Genomic DNA, 20,053 nt, shown 5'->3' with positions numbered 1-20,053 from the left:
TTCTTTTTCTTTGCCTTTGTCTGATGTTTATGCAGGGTCAGCATGGTTACTGTGGATGTGGCATGGTTAATTTAAGGGGTGGATGGATGTATGCCCTTCCTGTCACCAACCCATTTACCCCCCTCCCCTGACAGGAGGGAGTACATGTACTCCAAATGTCTGCATGGTGTGGTGTTATGCATATGAAAGTGTGTGAATGGTTTCTAAATGTCTGCAAATCGTGTAACTGAGATGGGACTTGGATACCAGCCTGGTATTCACTAGTCAGATATTGGAAACTATCTAAAAACCACATCCAGGTCGGCCGGCACACTGAACCTTGTTTTTAATCTGCCAGATGGATTCAATACACTTCCCCATCCCAGAAGCGGCACTTTAACATGTGTGGCTATCTGGGTGGGTGACAAGTCACTTACAGATATTTTAAGTCCATAAATTAGTTTTTGAGACTTAACAGTATCATCAAAAATCAGTTTATAGAAGTAAGCTGGTCTCAGTTATATGTATTTATATTCAAAGGATACAACCATTTCTCACCCTCTTTCCTGTTACAGAATTGCATACGATTATTAGAGTTTTCTGTACTCTTAAGGTAATCAAAAGCCATGCCTCTACATGCAGGGATGAACAGTCAGGTTCACAAGCAATATTCATAATTAATAACCAAAAGCTTTTTGATAACTCAGTATCCAACTCTGTAAACTTGCTTTTCGTAAGTAAGTACTGGCCAACAGATTATACTTTTCTCGAGTGAGTTTTCCTTTTGATACAGTTAAATTTATCAAATTAATATTATTATTGCATGTTTTTCCTCAGCCAATTATTAGAACTGAATAATAGTGGATTCAGATAAACTACATTCCAGTGCCATAATTGTTGATGGGCTTCACCTCTTCCACTGGGCTACTTTTGGAGCAACCTGTCGGGAGAAGTTAACTACTGGTCTCCGCTTTGTGTCCGCAGGGCTGCACGAGGCAGTGGGCGACATGATAGCTCTGTCAGTATCGACACCACAGCACTTGCAGACGCTCGGCTTGCTGCGCAACTCGGTCGACGACCTGCCACACAACATCAACTACCTGTTCGCGCAGGCGCTCGATAAGCTCGCCTTCCTGCCGTACGCACTCGTGCTCGACCTGTGGCGCTGGGACATCTTCGAGGGCCGCACGCCCAAGACGCGCTACAATTGTGACTACTGGAGGCTCAGGTATGTGATTACAGTACTGCACAGGTAATGTGAATGAATACTGGCTTATTTTCACACAAAATTAATGTCAGTAACAACGCAGTGTTACAAAATACTATTCTAATTTAGTAACTGTAGAAATTTTGTCAGGAAACTTCATGGAACAGGATAATTGATACAGACAAATGGATGTACAAAATGTTTTATTCATCTAACTTTCTACCTGGAATGTGTTTGAGACCCCTTTATTTCGGATGACTTTGTGGTGGTCTGCTCCTGCTTTTGGAGGTCAGTAGCAGGCCAGTATTGTCTTCCTTTCAGCAGAGCCTTCAATGTTTGGAAATCAGTGATGTCCATTGGGAACATATTGGGTAAATGCAAGAGACAGAAATAGGTAGGCACTCTACTTTTGACTTCAGACAGGCAGATAAGGGTCGGGGTCTCTAAGCGATCTTGTCTCTTTGATGTAGACTGTACGTGCACCTAAAAGTCCTGAGATACAGTATTGGTGGTTCTTCCCTGCAGAAATCATTACGAGGAAGTTTCTGGGCAGAGGTTACAGTTTGTTAGACGCCATAATTAATTTAAACATTCATTCCAGATGATGATGTTTTACCAGGTATGGTCCTATTAGAGCAAGTATTCCTTTCTATCACCCAATGTGCAAACCGGCTTGCCTTGCGTGTTACGGAGCACCGAGAGGCTCTTGTTTCCGCCATATCTAAAACAATGACGTCTACTGATGGCATTCAAACGGCTATCCCAAAGCTGAAATTTGAAGGACCAGGGACTACAAACAACAAATTCTACCTCCAAAAGACAACTACTGGATCAGAAAAGTAGCCCCGACCATCGAGAAAACATTCAAGTCTGGAAATCCCTTAAGAAATCCCAGACAGAAACAGTAAGCCTAACCTATGGGTTCCACATAACACCACACACACATTCCTTTCCAGAATGCCCCACTCACTGTAGCCTCATTGGGTCATGTCATCAACTCTTGATGTGACTGAAGTCGCCTGCTTCTGGTCCAAACAAGCCTAACTAATATACTCTGTTCTGTATACATTTTCTTGCCACCTTTCTGTTTCCTCCTGAAACCGTCATAAGTGTACTTATATTCCATTTTATTCTTTCAGTTTGTAATCTGATAACTCTGACATGAAAAAAAGTCATTCTAGCACGATTTGGCAGAGTGGTAAGTAGTTTCCCACAATCAAGAGTACTTGCAATGGCACCTCAGAGTCCTCATATTTGCTTACAGTTATTTTTTTGTTCTCAGAGTTGATAGTGGGGCTGAAATGTTTCTACTTTAATTAGGAATTAGATGTTGGCTAGTAATCTCTCAGGTAAAACCACACATCCAAACACAGCCAACACTAGTTTCTAGAAAATTGGTCCCAGTGCCCTGTATGATGTACATAAATCCAGTGCCTTAGCTACGGAAGTCCTTCACAAGGGCTTCACCATTTGCAATGTCTATGTTTATGCACTGAAGACATACATGGGAGGGGGAGAGGGGAGGAGGAAACATTTCGATGAAATTGAGACATTCACATATTGATCTAACCTTTGGTGACTAAAACTTAATTTTCAACTACAGGCTATCAATAAATGCCATGCTTCCTTCTCATTTTTGACAAGCTTTGTGGCATGTTTAACAGATGGAATGTGGAACACAATGTTGTCACCAACAGGACAACCTCTCCCAAGAGGAGGCTTTCACTTGTACAAGATCATTTCTTTCTTTGTCTACACTCAGCCGCACTTCCCGTCTGGCCATTGAAGTGTATTCAACACATGGGTCACTTTTGGCTGGTCAGTATCTTTTGTAGTGGCACCATATTTAGAGTAGGTTCACCAGAAAAAATCACTTTAAACCACTTTCATTCTCACAATGTTCATTGAATAGTGCTCCCCATATTTCTGTAAATAATGCATGGAGTATAGGTGATAGCTCATTAAGTAATCGCCAGATTGAGTGATTGCTAGACAAGTAAGCAAGATCGAAAATATTGCTAAGCTTTTGGGCCAATCCCTCTTCAGACATACAGAAACTGAAGACTATAACTTACTGGCAGTGTAGTGTGACTGGGGACAGCAGGTGCACAGAGTAAGAAGGTGGCGGGTGTGAGCTCACTCGGGCGCAGGCAGCGGAAGTCGTGCACAACCCACGGTGATGTGGAGGAGTGCACTGGGAGGAGAAGATATAACAGAGGGATAGGGAGGCTGCAGAGGAGAGGGTGTGGGCCCACATCGAGTGTATGGTGGTGGAGCAGGGGAGCAGGGGCTAGCAGAGATTTAGTTCGAAAGGATCGTGGTCAGTGGATGTTTTATGCGGACAATTTCTATCCACATAGCAATTTCTGATGACCTCATTGACAATGGGATGTTAAAGACTAATCTTTCTGCTCTCATTCTTCCATATACATAGTTCAGAGAAGCTGGTATTTGGGGGAAGAGGAGGAGGTTACAGAAGATGGGTTGCTAAATGGCTCTTTAGGTCTATTACATTGCACTAGGCAGCAAGTTCCATCATTGGGTGGTTTTCCCTCCTCTTGGCCAGAGTTTGGTAGTGATCATTTACTTCTGTAAACAGCTCGTCAATGATGATGCCCATAACCCAGATTAAAATACTGGTACATTCCAGTAAGGCAGGGCGGGGCGATGCATCTACGCAGGTGCGAGTGCATGCATTCAGGTGACTTAAGTCTTTGGATAGGTAGTTATGGCTGCACAATGAGAATAAACATACTTTGAATGTGGAATGGTAGTTGGAGGTAGATGCACAAGACATTCCATTTTAGAAATCATTATGGAATGCAGCATCAGAAGTGTGCTGAGAATATCGAATTTTAAGATTACCTCTCACTACAGACAACACAGTGTCTGATGGCCTCCACTTACGAACAGAGAGCAGTGGCATTTGTGTAGAGCTGTCAGTGCTGAAAGACAAGCAACCACAGAAATCAATGTCAGACATACAACGAATGTATCCGTTAGGACAATGTGGCAAAATTTGTCACTAGTGGGCTACGACAGCAGACGACCGACGTGAGTGTCTTTGCTAACAACACGACATTGGTTGCAGTGCCTCTCCTGGGCTCGTAACTGTATCAGTTGGATGCTGGACAACTGGAAAAGTGTGTCCTACTCAGATGAGTCCCAATCTCACTCGGTAAGAGCTGATGGTAGGGTTCGAACGTGGCACAGAGCCCACAAAGCCGCGGACCCGAGTTGTGAACGAGGCACTGTGCAAGCTGGTGGTGGCTCTGTAATGGTGTGGACCATGTTTACGTGGAATGGACTTTGTCCTCTGGTCCATGTGAAATGATCGTAGTCTGGAAATGGTTGTGTTTGGCTACTCAGAGACCATCTGCCGCCATTCAAGGACTTCACGTTCCCAAATGACGATGGAATGACATGGCCACCCAGATTGAATTCCATCAAACATTTATGAGATGTAATCGGGAGGTCAGTTTGTGCACAAAAACCTGCAACAGCAGCACTTTCGGAAGTTTGAAAGGCTATAGAGGCAGTATGGCTCAATATTTCTGCAGGGGACTTCCGACAACTTGCCGAGTCCATACTGTGTCGAGTTCCTGCACTACACTATGCAAAAGGTGGTCCGACATGATATTAGGAGGTATACCGTGTCTTTTGTTCCTTCAGTGTATGTGGTCTGTGCTAGTTACCTTTGAAGAAGAATGTCCCCAAAAGCGTGGCAAAGTTTGTAATGCTTCTGCAGCTATTTACAGCTGCAAAATATACTGACACTGTAATTGTAATTGCACTTTACACCAACATACCAGGTATTTTGCAATGTTTCAAGAGATATTTGAGAACAGGCAACATAACATATTTTTAATGAACTTTTGTAGGAAAAATCTGGTCAGAAATTCATTGTGGATGTCCTGTTGTAGTCCTGGATTCTCAAGCTTTATATGCTGCAGGAGAATTAATGATTTTGATATTCTTTAGGAATCAAATTCGACATCTATTTTTCTTGAATTCTTCAGCTTATTCACAGCTACTTGTTCTTGGTTGCGTAACATCTGTATGCATATAATCTCATTCTAGACTTACAATTGCATCCTCTTCGTACACACTGACACGACTACTGCCGTAACTTTCGACACGGAACTCTCAAATATATAACTGACATACAAATATAGTAAGATACACAGATATATGTGAATTGACATAAAAGATTGTTCTTGTTTTAAAGTTTTTGGATGCTCGTCACAATAATTTGAAATGTAATGTAGGTTGTGTACTATCTTTTGTCCCTGTAATAGAAGTCTTATTTAAATCAGTTGCCAGAAGTGGTATATAACTTATATTGGTTTTGCAACAGCAACTGCAGAAATGAGGCCTAACAGCAAAAAAACTGGCCAGGTGTGAGTAGGTCTTGCCCACTGAGAGTTCCACACAAACTTGACAGACAGTTCATCCATTCCAGGAACCAAGAATCTTGACCATTTTTGCCTGTTACTGACTCTGATACTGGCAAAATATCAGTCACAGTGATTGCGAGATTTCTGAGAATCTCTTAATTTCAATAATATAAATGTGGCATAAAGTCATTGCAGGAAACAGACAACTGTGATTATTACAGTTAGTAGTTCTGTATTCAGGGTGACTTGGTCGTAATGGCAAAAGTAAAATGTAAGGCAAGTAATGATTTTATTGCTCATGTGATGTGTTTTGGAATTTATCCACTATCAGATATTCAGGAGCGAATGCTGCACACAGATATGGGGTTTCAACTTCTACGTGGTCAGTCTGCAAAAGTTTGTTTCACGTACAACTTGAAAGACCATATTGACATGCAGCAATCGCTCCTGGATATCTGATGATGGATAAATTTCGAAATGCATCATATGACCAATAAAGTCATCCCTTGCTCAATATTTGACTTTTACCATTGTGTCCCAGTCAGTCTGAATGCAGAACTACTGATTGGTTTAATTTCAGTTTTGACCTCAGATAACAAATGACAAAAGAAATGTATTTTTTTGTGTGGTACAATTACAAATTAACAATTTTCACATAATCTCCTTTACTTCTACTGTGAAATCTGATGTCTTGCTAAGTTTCATCATTGTAGATCAATGGGAAGTACCCTATAGATTTTGACGAGTGAGTATCAAAATATTTGACATATATGACCATATCTTTTTACTCCAATGGCTTAGAAGCTTCAAATTGTTATTTCAACAAGGGACTCTGGGCCTTGGTATGCTACATAAATTTCAACTTGATGCTTCCTGAGGAAAAGACAGACAGACAGACAACTGAAATAATAGTTTGAAACATTTTAATTTTATATTGTGGTTAAAAAATAATAAAATGTATTGACAGCTAATTTGGCTGTGATAGGAACACATGCATAAGCATTATTTGTAAAAAAATTACTTCGAAAGTAAATATGTAAGGATGTAATTGAACTTTATGTACGAAAATCACAAAATTAACTGATTGATACTGTTTTATGATGACAAATGAAGAGGCTGCCATCCAACAAAAACTGACTCCGTAACTCTGAAAATCTTACAAGTGTTCTGACTTGTTTGTGTACCTGTAAGTCACTCAACACATCAACTGTACGGTGAATTACTGTCTGTACTCCCAGTATTTATAGTTCACCAGTGACTTTCCATTACCATATTTGTAATGTTGCCTGTATTTCATGAAACATATCAACCAGCTGATACAGAAAAGTACAAAATGTGCACAGAGTTATCATAAAAACCCTTTAGCAATTATTTTGGTTCAACCCTTTAGCAATTATTTTGGTTTAGTTAAGACAGTAAATGTCCACAGGAAATGTCTGTCCTCAGCCAGATCTGATTCAATACTGAATTCATAGTGGAAGAAGCTGTTGTATGTCATGCCTAATTACAAAATGAAACTTCCAAGATCAGTGCACAAAATTGTTTACAACCATTTTTGTATTTCACTGACACACTTCACTAAACCATAGTATATATCTTCTCTTAACCATTTCTTCTTGTACAAACTAACCATTCTCTGTAACTGACCTCACAAATGTGTACTAGTACAGTAGCTTCCCATCCAGAAATAACTGATTAAAGTCCAGGTGGGGAAAGAAATTTTTCAGCACCAGCATTTGACAAGAAAGGGGAGGAAAGGTGTTGCAGAGTTTCCAAATGCCAGATCCTCTAGCAGCTCCTGGATTACCTTTCAAACCTGTGTGGAGTCTATTGTGGTATGAGGGCCCATAACATTGTTGGCGATGGAGCTCTGTCCGTCATTTAGGGGTGTTATGCCAGGTGGCCTCCTCAATTCTGTTTCATAGTAGTAGTTTGTGTGTCACCACTGGAACTCCCCTCTCACTACTCTTACAGTTATTAATGGCTATCTTGTACCCCAATACTAATCCACATCCTGCTCCATTCTGTATGGAGATAGGGAAACATAATTATCTGTGTGGTTCTATCTGTGTGGTGTTGTACCTTATCGTCATCCCATTTAATATGTACAGTACATGCTGTACAAATGTGGTGCAATAAACTAACTCACTGTAGTCCTTCCTTCAAACAGCTTTTATTTAAATTCTCTGAGTTGCTCTCCTGCATATTTTTATGGTCTCTAGTGAATTGTTCCAAACTTAATAAGTATCTGAATATTTTCAACATCTTCTGATGTTAATTGATTGAAACCCTCAGCTGCTGACAGGTGTTGTTGATATACCTCGATGGAGACAGCTGAAAATGTGTGCCCCGACTGGGACTCGAACCCAGTATCTCCTGCTTGAATGGCAGACATTCTGTCCATCTGAGCCACTGAGGACACAGATGAATAGCGCGACTGCAGGGACTTACCCCTTGCACACTTCCCGTGAAACCCACATTCCCAACCGTCCACAATCTATATATGTAATGCAGCGTCTGCCATGTAAGCAGGCGATCCTGGGTTCAAGTCCAGAACAGTTACTATCTTCATATATCTTCTGATGTGTCTATTTGGTAAGTGCTCCAAACTGTGCTAGTTGCACTAGCATCTAGTAGTTGAAATAATTTCATACATGATCTGTTTGTGTGCTGCCACAGTGATTGGAAGAAGAAGTATAAGTTTATTGTCTCGTAACATACAATTTCAAACCATTGACTTAAAAGTACAGGAGACTTGTCAAAACACAAAAACTTGTTTACAATTTTCCTTATAATACCAGTAATATAATATACAGTACTGAATAATTACTTAATTAAGCAATTAATAATTTTTCTTCAAAAGTAACTAACTTTTAAGATTAACAGTCCTAAACACTTGCTCTCTCCTGCTCAAATTTTCAGATGGTCATTTATGAATTCTTCTACTGAATAGTAACATTTCTGCACTAGTTTCTCATACAAGGATTTTTTCAGTGTTTCTAAATTTATGCTGAGCAATTCTCTTCCTTTCACTTTGTTATAAATTTTCATACCCATATAATGAGGAGTTTGAGCATAAAGTTTTTTTTTAAACGGTGGGTGAGCAGCATAAAATTATTTTCATTTCTGGTGTTGTAACTATGTTGAAAATGATTTGCTACAAATAAATCAGGGTTACTGTGTACAATGATAATCAGCTCATATATGTATAGTGAGGGAACATTGAGTATACTAAGATGTTTTTAAGAGTGGGTGACATGATTTTCTTTGCGCTGCATTGTGCATATTTGTAATGATGGTTTTCTGAAGTTTTGGTATTTGACACATATTGTTTGGGGTATCCCAAAATACAATTCCATACCTTATTACTGACTCAAAGTAGCTGTCATATACTACTTTTCTTATGCCCATACTGGTAGCATTGTACAATATTCTCATTGCATATGCTAGGCTATTTAATTTATTTGCAAGGTACTGTATGTGTGACCCGACCCCCATGATAGGTTTTTATCTAGTTGCATTCCTAGGAATTTCACACAGCTAGCTTCCTGCCAATCCTGGTTTCTGTGACTGACCTGAATATGTAAGTAACATGTAAGTAAATCACCATCTCAGCTGCTCTTTAGAAAATGCTTTAATTTTCACTAACAGTTGCATTAACTGCACAAACATTAAGTGATCTTAGTGCAATGCAACTGAGAGCAGCAATCCATCCTTTTCAAAATATTATCATTATTCCACCCTGGATTTTCCATTGTTTAATATTTAAGAATCTTCCTTCACATTTAAAAACACACAATGCCTTGGACCTTGTGACGTACTTTTGTACTTCAGTTTCATATTTGTTTGCTAATAGGGCTCTTAGTACAACATAATACGTGGTGTGACTTAATAACTATGACAGTACTTTGTGTTTTTGACTGAGAGTTCACTTGGGTACAAAAAACCACTTTATTATTTTCATGTATCCTTGCACAGACAACTTAATTCTTGCTAACCAGTAAAACAGTTACTGTAGTACATGTAGACTGTTCACTATAACATGTAGCCTCGTTTTGTGTCTTACTTTTGATGGTGGTGTTATGTGAATCACTTTAAGCACTTTAGTATTGTTCATTTTTCCTAATATCCTTTTGTATGTAATATCTTCCACATTATACTGATGAAAAGTTGTTCTGTTATACTGTAAACATCACTGGTCAAGAAGCACGTACATCAATGCACTGTGCTTGGCAGTGAGATCTGGTGTCATACGAATTTTCTGGTTTACTCATCCTGATGATTGACGCTGTGAGGACAACTGATATGTTGTCACAGCACTTAATACCAAGTACAGTTGGTCAGTCACCTGTGTACACCTGACATAAGCACATGCCTTAATTTGACTCTGGTTTCTGTTGTCTCATAATAATGACATTTTTACTTGTTGACATTGTATCATGATACTAATAGAAGAGCTACTTACTACTGAAACTGTTTACATATTTACCAAAGGAGTCCACTAGGTCCCAGGCACTCATGAATTTTCAAGTGCGAAGAATGATGGTGAAATAGTGTATTTTATTGTATATGTATCTTAGCTGTGACTGACAACAGATTACATTCAGTTAATACAACTGGTTGTAATTACTGAAGCAGTTTCAAAACAACAGTGGAGGGATGGTTTACATACGCCTTAAATCCTTCAATACAGTGTACTTAACACATTTGCAGAACCCTCCCAATGGATCCAAATAATCGATATACTACTACAGTATACAAGCACTTACCACACTCACCTACTCTATACTGTTACAGTTACAACATTCCCACTGTGTGATGCATAGTTCTATGATTTGAAGAAAGAAAACCTTTCTCACTTAGATGGTGACAAGTCCCTAAGGGACTTGTGGCATCTGAACTTGATGTACATTTGCCACCTCCTACAACAGTTTACATTTTCCCTTTCCATTGCACAAGTTTTTTGTTTCTGAGCCACCCAGTGCAAAATACTCAACACATCCTTTTAGAGATGGTCTGTACTATTCAGACTGGACATTTCCATTATAAATGCAGATTTTGCATGGGTAAACCTCTGTGAATTTTTTGGAGGCTACAGTTTACCATTAACAACATAACTGCTGGGGATTGTAACTTGTCCACTAAATTTTCAGTGAACCTACACTTTCAGGCATTCAAATTACCTTTGGTGCTTTTAAGTTGGCAGGCATTCAATGATGTTACATCTTTATTGGGTTCCTTCTTGTGTAACCAAGAACACTAAGTCATCAATATACATAAATCTTCAGGACTGTTCTGTGCCGTGAAGAATCTTACTCCTTCCTTGTAAAGTCCCCTTTGACAGTCATTTTGTAAGTAGATTGAGCTAAATGGTGTACAGGTAGTAAACCCTTTTTGATGTACACTCTCTGTCTTTAAATAGACCTGATGCATCCCAAATCGAGGTGTAAGATAATTCTACTCTACCTCTGGTTAGTGACAGATTCAGTGCGAAGTTCCATCAGGTTTCTTCAAAGGACAGAAGGTTAAATATTAGTGTTCCACCATTGGGGAAAGAGAAGTAGCAGAGTTGTACAAGAATGCAGAACGAAAGAAGGAAATCAGTCATTGTCTGTTCTATATTTTTTTCCTAAGGTCCACAGGACCACCACTGAGATGTATAGATATCGCCGTAAACTGTTCAGAAACACCGCATTTGCAATGTAGCGGATATATGGTGGCTAACGAAAATGAATGCTAGACAAGGTCACGAACCCTGACTTACAGCTTATTGTGAGTAGCTGTCTAAATCGTCAGCACTGCCTGAGCACACCTCCAGTTCTGATTTGACCTCTCGTTGCCCATGGCGTTTCCACCAATGATTTTCAAACACTGCTATTAGAGGTTCCCCCAGGAGGTATGTGGGGACAGAATAGCACCACTGGGTTGAAAGCATTTGGTGGAGGTCACTGGCTGATCCTACACGAGTGAAGTATTATCGTCATTTTAAAAGAAAAGAGCCAGAAGCTATAAAATGAAAACCACTGATAGGATTGATACCATTGCTTACAGAAGAAGGGTAATCCCTGCAACAGCAATGAGGCCCCAAACTTGCCACTAGAGGGACACGGACACGGACACACACTCCCATCTTGACAGAGTAAGCACTTGCATGCGTCAATCATCCACTACATTCAGTAGTGCTGAAAACAATGAAATGGAGGCTTCAAAAGAAGAGCAAAGCAGTGTACTGCATTTCCTTACACCAGAAGGAGAGTGCAGAACATAAATTCATTGAACACCACCACCACAAGTGTCTGGAGAGAACTACATGTCTGTTGCAACTCTCTTGCCCTGCCTGAACTCTGGGCGAATGGATGCCACTGTAACCCACCAGTCTTTAGTAACGGCATTCACTTACAGAACAATAATAATGGTACTACAGTGTGGCATTCCAGATCATATGTCATCAGCCAATGACATCTGTCCTTCCCCGAATTGCTTGTGCCTCATCTTGACTCTTGTGATGCAGATGCAGCGCTCTTCATATAATTATGCCATTCTTTGATAGATTTCCATTTCCTGCATTACTTCCACACTAAATCTCTTTGCTCTTCTTTTGCAGCCTCCATTTCACTGTTTTCAGCACTGCTTGGAACAGTGGGTGGTACTATGCTCACAAGCTCACACTGTCATCACTTGTGTGTGTGTGTGTGTGTGTGTGTGTGTGTGTGTGTGTGTGTGTGTCTCCCTCTGGCAGTAAGTCTGGGGCCTCAGCACTCTTATTGGAACTGCACATTCTCCCACAGGCAATGGCTTTATGATCCCTCCAGCGAAGGTTTTCATTTTACAGCCTACAGCTAGTTTCTTTTTGAATGGCCCTATGCATTATTCCCACATTCCAATTGCTGAATCTCTAGTAGCAGTCTTTAGCAATCTTAGATGGAAACATGAGTGACACTGGAAGTCTGAGTCATGTCTGGAAGTGTGTTCAGATAACCCAATGGTTCAGATGACTGCTTGTGATAAGCATGAAATCTGCTTTTGCTTCCTGGTCTGGTGCTGACTTACTTGTGTCACAATCCAAAGATGTACTCAAGTCATGATACAAGTCACAACACACATGTGTCAAAGATTAGTGCATTAAAAAGAAAAAATAAGAGGGGAAAACATATTAGGATCTGCAATGGCACATACAAATATGTTGTTTTGTATGATGAAATGCTCTAAATACAGATAAAAGTAGCTCATATAAGTATAAAGGAAATGAAGTGAAATTACAGAAGTGAAAATGTGAAATGGACTTACCAATATTTACAGTTGAAAATAGAGTGAAAAATACATTTATAGAAGATGCAGAAAGTGACTGCCTGGGACATCAGTACACAGCAACGTTTATCTAAGCATATTCAGGCACACTTAGTGTAAAGTTCTAATAACAATGGCAGCAGCTTCATGGCTGCTGTTGTTTTTCAGGTCCTGTATTGTGTGTGAACTTGTTTCGTAGACCTTGGTCTTCAAGTGTCCCCAGAGGAAAAAAATTGTATTTTGTTAGATCAAGCGAGTGTGGTGGCCATGAATGTTTGCTGACAGTTTGCCCCTCAATGAAGACATCCTGGGCTCATTCCAGGGGTACCCGACATGGGGCATGTTGCCCCATATTGCTGGAAGTAGTAGTATTATCTTTCATATTCAGTGAGCTGAGCACAAAATGTATCAGAAATTTCCTTATATGCAACCATGTTCAGGGTAGTGTCAAAAATTATTGCTCCAGTGATGCATATTCCTGTGCACCAAATGCCAATTATTTTGTCATGGAAAGGTCACTGGCACTCAGTATTAGGGTTCTGTGATTCACACAAGTGGAAAGATGAAACCACGATTCGTCACTCTTCATGTAATGGAAAGGTTCTAACAAACCATCATTGACATTATTCAAAATCCACGTGCAGTAATCTACACATTTGTGTCTGTCATCCTCCTGCAACTGCAGCAGAACCATCTCATAAAGTGGCTTCAAATTAAGACTTTTTAATATCTGCTTGCAGCTTCTCTTACTTACATGTAGTTGGGCCAATTTATGCATAGACTTCTCTCGGCTCTGAATAATTCTTTGACAAATGTCTACAATAACTTCTGTGCGAGAACTGAAGGAATTCTTTATCGTTTTACACTTTGCACGCCAGCCAGGGTGGCCGTGCAGTTCTAGGCGCTACAGTCTGGAACCACGCGACTGCTACGGTCGCAGGTTCGAATCCTGCCTCGGGCATGGATGTGTGTGATGTCCTTAGGTTAGTTAGGTTTAAGTAGTTCTAAGTTCTAGGGGACTGATGACCTTAGCAGTTAAGTCCCATAGTGCTCAGAGGACAGGTATACACTAGAGCGCGCGCGCGCGCGCGCGCGCGCACACACACACATATCCATCCGCAAATACACAGACACAACATGTCTATCAACATGTGTGTGTGTGTGTGTGTGTGTTTTTCCCCCTAAGGTAAGTCTTTCCGCTCCCGGGATTGGAATGACTCCTTACCCCCTCCCTTAAAACCCACATCCTTCCGTCTTTCCCTCTCCTTCCCTCTTCCCAATGAAGCAACCGTTGGTTGCGAAAGCTTGAATTTTGTGTGTTTGTTTGTGTGTCTATAAACATGCCAGCACTTTCGTTTGGTAAGTCACATCATCTTCGTTTTTAGATATATTTTTCCCACATGGAATGTTTCCCTCTACTATATTCATATCATTAGTTTAAGTAAATGCATCAACATACAACAAGAATCAGCTTAATTTTTCAAAGAACTCCTCTCGACAGAATAGGAGGAGTGATCCATGAGGAAACTCTTCAGTTCCGATTTGAAAGTACGTGGATTACTGCTAAGAGTTTTTAATTCGAGCGGTACTTATTGAAAATGGATGCAGCAGTGTACTGCACAACTTAGTGCACAAGAGTTAAGTAAGTCCGATCCAAATGCAGGTTTGATTTCTGCTGAGTATTAACTGAGTGAAAGTTGCTTATTCTTGGGAATAGGCTAATATTGTTAGCAAGAAATGACTGTAAGTGAATAAAAATAAGCAAAGTAGACTAAATTTTGTGTAAAATGATCACTCACTTCAGATACTATTTGAATAGCAAAAATGGTAGCATTAAGTCTTTGAACAAGGTCCTGAACATGGGTTTTCTACGGCAGTTTACTATCTACCTGAACACCTAGAAATCTGAACTGTTCAGTTTCACTAATCGTATACCCATTCTGTGAAATTAAAATGTCGGATTTTGTTGAATTGTGTGTTAGAAACTGTAAAAACTGAGCCTTACTGTGATTTAGTGTTAGTTTATTTTCTGCAAGCCATGAACTGAGGTCATGTATTGCACTATTTGAAACTGGGCCAATGTTGCACACAACATCCTTTACTACCAAGCTAGTGTCATTAGCAAACAGAAATATTTTAGAGTTATTCATAATATTAGAGGGCATATCATTTATATAAATAAGGAACAGGAGTGGCCCCAACACTGATTCCTGGGGCACCCCTGACCTTTTGCTGTCTGTTGCTGAAGTAAGAGGTGAACCAACTGTGAGCTACTCCCCGTATTCCGTAATAATCCAACTTCTGGAGCAATATTTTGTGATCAACACAATCAAATGCCTTAGTTACATCAAAAAAATGTGCCTAGCATTTGAAACCTTTCGTTTACCCCATCCAGTACTTCACAGAGGAAAGAGAATATAGCATTTTCAGTTGTTAAATGGCTTCTACAGCCAAACTGTACTTTTGATAGCAAATAGTCTGATATAAAATGATCAATTATCCTTGCATACGCAGCCTTTTCAATAACTTTAGCAAACACTGATGGCATAGAAATAGGTCTAAAATTGTCTACATTATCCCTTTCTCCAGTTTTATAAAGTGGCTTTACTACTAAGTACTTTCATCATTCAGGAAACTGATTATTACTAAAGGAAAAATTACAAATATGGCTAAGTACAGGGCTAACATGTGCAGCGCAGTACTTTAATATTCAGCTAGGCACTCCATCATATCCATGAGGGTCCTTAGTCTTCAGTGATTTAATTATTGACTCAGTCTCCCCTTGTCTGTATCACAGAGGAATATTTCACCAGCAATGGTAAGAAAATGATTGTTAAATACCGTACATATATCTGATTTATCAGCAACAGAAATATTTTTACTGTGAACTGACTTTATATCGTCGACGTTGTGCTGCTGACCACACACTTCCTTCACAACTGACCATATGGTTTTAATTTTATCCTGTTAATTAGCTATTTTATTTGCATACCACATAGTCTTTGCCTTCCTAATAACAATTTTAAACATCTTACACTACTGTTTGTAGTGGGCTACTGTAGCTTGATTGAGACTACTTCTAACATTTTGATATAATTCCCACTTTGTTCTACATGATATCCTTATCCCACTAGTCAGCCACCCAGGCTGCACATTACTGCCAGTACCCCACATAGAATGTTCTAATGAAAAGCAACTCTCAAAGAGCATGAGAAACGTGTTAAGTAAAGCATTATATTTATCATCTACATTATTGGCACTATAAACATCCTTCCACTCTTGTTCCTTGACAAGATTTAAAAAACACTCTATTGCTGTTGAATTAACTTTCCTACATAGTTTGTACTTATATGTAACATTTGTTTGAGTACATATATACATAAAAGACATAATGTAAAAAATATAATATTAATCGTGCAGAGGTGGATGTATAGGCTGTCAGTTAATAATTAACTAAACATTGATTATAAATGTTATATTTTTGACATACTTTTTCTTTAAGTAGAGGGGCTGGCCAGTACTTACCTCAGCTCAGTACAGCCAATAGATACACATAAAACAGAACCGAAAATTTACATTCCTAGCTTTCGGAACAAATGTTCCTTCATCAGGGAGGAGAGAGGGGAAAGAAAGGGAAGAAGGGAAAGGAGATTCAGTTACTCACAACCCAGGCTATGAAGCAACAGGGAAAGGAAAATAGGTAGGGTAGCAAGGATGGAGGCATGGTTGTCAGAGGGAAGCCAAAGATATTCTACTGTAAGTACTGTGCCAGCTTCAAACCAAAGAGGATGCATACAGAAGTAAAGAGGTATATAGTATAAAGATAAACACAACTATGTAGGATGAAAAGATGCGTGAATGGCTAAAGAGGAAAGGGAAAGAGGAGAAGACTGAAGAGTAAATGGGAGTGAGGTTGTTTAACGTAGGTTTAGTCCAGGGGGATGGCGGGATGAAAGGATGTGTTGGAGTGCAAGTTCCCATCTCCGCAGTTCAGAGGGACTGGTGTTGGGTGGGAGAAGCCAAATGGCACATACGGTGTAGCAGGTTCCTAGGTCCCTAGAATTATGCTGGAGGGCATGCTCCGCTACTGGGTATTGGGCATCTCCTAGGCGGACAGTTCGTCTGTGTCCATTCATACGCTCAGCCAGTTTAGTTGTTGTCATGCCGATGTAAAAGGCTGTGCAGTGCAGGCATGTCAGTTGATAAGTGACATGTGTAGTTTCACACGTGGCCCTGCCTTGAATTGTGTATGTTTTACCAGTAGCGGGGCTGGAGTAGGTGGTTGTGGGGGGATGCATGGGGCAGGTTCTGCAGCGGGGTCGGTTACAGGGGTAGGAACCGCTGGGTAGAGAAGGTAGTCTGGGAATATTGTAGGGTTTAACAAGGATGTTACGGAGGTTAAGGGGGCGACGAAAGGCAACTCTGGGTGGTGTGGGGAGAATTTTGTCAAGGGATGATCTCATTTCAGGGGTTGACTTGAGAAAGTCATATCCCTGGCGGAGTAATTTGTTGATGTTTTCGAGGCCAGGATAATATTGGGTGACAAGGGGGATGCTTCTGTGTGGTCTGGGGGTAGGAACATTGTTGTTGGACGGGGAGGAATGTATTGCTCGGGAGATCTGTTTGTGGACAAGGTCTGCAGGATAGTTGCGGGAGAGGAAAGCACTGGTCAGGTTATTGGTGTAATTGTTGAGGGATTCATCACTGGAGCAGATGCGTCTGCCACGAATACCTAGGCTGTAGGGAAGGGAGCGTTTGATGTGGAATGGATGGCAGCTATCAAAGTGAAGGTACTGTTGTTTGTTTGTGGGTTTGATATGGACAGAGGTGTGGATGTGAGCTTCAACAAGATGAAGGTCAACATCCAGGAAGGTGGCTTGGGTTTTGGAGAAGGACCAGGTGAAATTCAGATTCGAAAAGCAGTTGAGGTTATGGAGGAAATTAAGGAGTGTTTCTTCACCATGAGTCCAGACCACAAAGATGTCATCTATAAACCTATACCAGGCCAGGGGAAGCAGCTGTTGGGTCTTCAGGAAAGCCTCCTCCATGCGGCCCATGAAGAGGTTGGCATAGGACGGAGCCATCCTGGTTCCCATGGCCATTCCCCTGATTTGTTTGTAGGTCTGGCCTTCAAAAGTGAAGTAGTTGTGGGTGAGGATGAAGTTGGTAAGTGTGATGAGGAACGAGGTTTTTGGAAGATCTTCGGGTGGGCGTTGGGAGAGGTAGAGGTCTGAATTTCACCTGGTACTTCTCCAAAACCCAAGCCACCTTCCTGGATGTTGACCTTCATCTTGTTGAAGCTCACATCCACACCTCTGTCCATATCAAACCCACAAACAAACAACAGTACCTTCACTTTGATAGCTGCCATCCATTCCACATCAAACGCTCCCTTCCCTACAGCCTAGGTATTCGTGGCAAACGCATCTGCTCCAGTGATGAATCCCTCAACAATTACACCAATAACCTGACCAGTGCTTTCCTCTCCCGCAACTATCCTGCAGACCTTGTCCACAAACAGATCTCCCGAGCAATACATTCCTCCCCGTCCAACAACAATGTTCCTACCCCCAGACCACACAGAAGCATCCCCCTTGTCACCCAATATTATCCTGGCCTCGAAAACATCAACAAATTACTCCGCCAGGGATATGACTTTCTCAAGTCAACCCCTGAAATGAGATCATCCCTTGACAAAATTCTCCCCACACCACCCAGAGTTGCCTTTCGTCGCCCCCTTAACCTCCGTAACATCCTTGTTAAACCCTACAATATTCCCAGACTACCTTCTCTACCCAGCGGTTCCTACCCCTGTAACCGACCCCGCTGCAGAACCTGCCCCATGCATCCCCCCACAACCACCTACTCCAGCCCCGCTACTGGTAAAACATACACAATTCAAGGCAGGGCCACGTGTGAAACTACACATGTCACTTATCAACTGACATGCCTGCACTGCACAGCCTTTTACATCGGCATGACAACAACTAAACTGGCTGAGCGTATGAATGGACACAGACGAACTGTCCGCCTAGGAGATGCCCAATACCCAGTAGCGGAGCATGCCCTCCAGCATAATTCTAGGGACCTAGGAACCTGCTACACCGTATGTGCCATTTGGCTTCTCCCACCCAACACCAGTCCCTCTGAACTGCGGAGATGGGAACTTGCACTCCAACACATCCTTTCATCCCGCCATCCCCCTGGACTAAACCTACGTTAAACAACCTCACTCCCATTTACTCTTCAGTCTTCTCCTCTTTCCCTTTCCTCTTTAGCCATTCATGCATCTTTTCATCCTACATAGTTGTGTTTATCTTTATACTATATACCTCTTTACTTCTGTATGCATCCTCTTTGGTTTGAAGCTGGCACAGTACTTACAGTAGAATATCTTTGGCTTCCCTCTGACAACCATGCCTCCATCCTTGCTACCCTACCTATTTTCCTTTCCCTGTTGCTTCACAGCCTGGGTTGTGAGTAACTGAATCTCCTTTCCCTTCTTCCCTTTCTTTCCCCTCTCTCCTCCCTGATGAAGGAACATTTGTTCCGAAAGCTAGGAATGTAAATTTTCGGTTCTGTTTTATGTGTATCTATCGGCTGTACTGAGCTGAGGTAAGTACTGGCCAGCCCCTCTATCTCTTTGTTAGTATTTGTTTCACATCTTTATATGAGATTTTACATTAATCATTTAAATCACCTATATGGTCCACATCCTTCATTGTTTTGTCCCTTTTGTTAGCTATTACTTACGTCTGTCATCTTAACACTTTCTCTTCTTCAGTGTTTTATATATACATAAATAAATATTTTCGTCACCAACTGTGCTAGTTTCATCTTCCTCCTATTATCTTGTTCCGCTTATAGTCCTCTTCTCTTTTTTATTTATTGATTTATTTATTCAACATTCCATAGTTTTAACGTTCATTATTCGCTGTTTCCCAGCCAACAATCACTGCCTACAATCTCTTCCACACCTACCAGTATTATCCATTTCCGTCGATTTATTGTTGCTGGTGATATTTTTGTGTCATTGGCTATCTTTCTCTGCCACAAGAAAATTTTTTGGGACATTTCTGCGCCACCCGCGATCTTTTTTGCGACACTCGCGATCTTTTTTGCGTCACTCGCGATCTTTTTTGCGGCACGCGCGATCTTTTTTGCGGCACGCGCGATCGCTTTT

The 20,053-nt window shown here is 40.9% G+C and overlaps 1 protein-coding gene across 2 annotated transcripts in view; it reads left to right on the top strand.

The window, feature by feature from the left end:
* The window catches only part of LOC126109791 (angiotensin-converting enzyme-like), a 267,091-nt gene that overhangs the window by 239,513 nt on the left and 7,525 nt on the right, over window positions 1-20,053 (top strand). For both annotated transcript variants that reach the window (XM_049914847.1, XM_049914848.1), the window contains exon 11: window positions 964-1,207. In XM_049914847.1, the coding sequence (XP_049770804.1) occupies window positions 964-1,207 (244 nt within the window). The remainder of the gene's footprint in view (window positions 1-963; window positions 1,208-20,053) is intronic.

Source organism: Schistocerca cancellata, chromosome 12 (genome assembly GCF_023864275.1).
Source record: "Schistocerca cancellata isolate TAMUIC-IGC-003103 chromosome 12, iqSchCanc2.1, whole genome shotgun sequence".
NCBI classification, from domain to species: domain Eukaryota; kingdom Metazoa; phylum Arthropoda; class Insecta; order Orthoptera; family Acrididae; genus Schistocerca; species Schistocerca cancellata.
The sequence above is the reverse complement of the archived record's forward strand: the minus strand, read 5'-3'. Positions and strand labels throughout refer to the sequence as shown.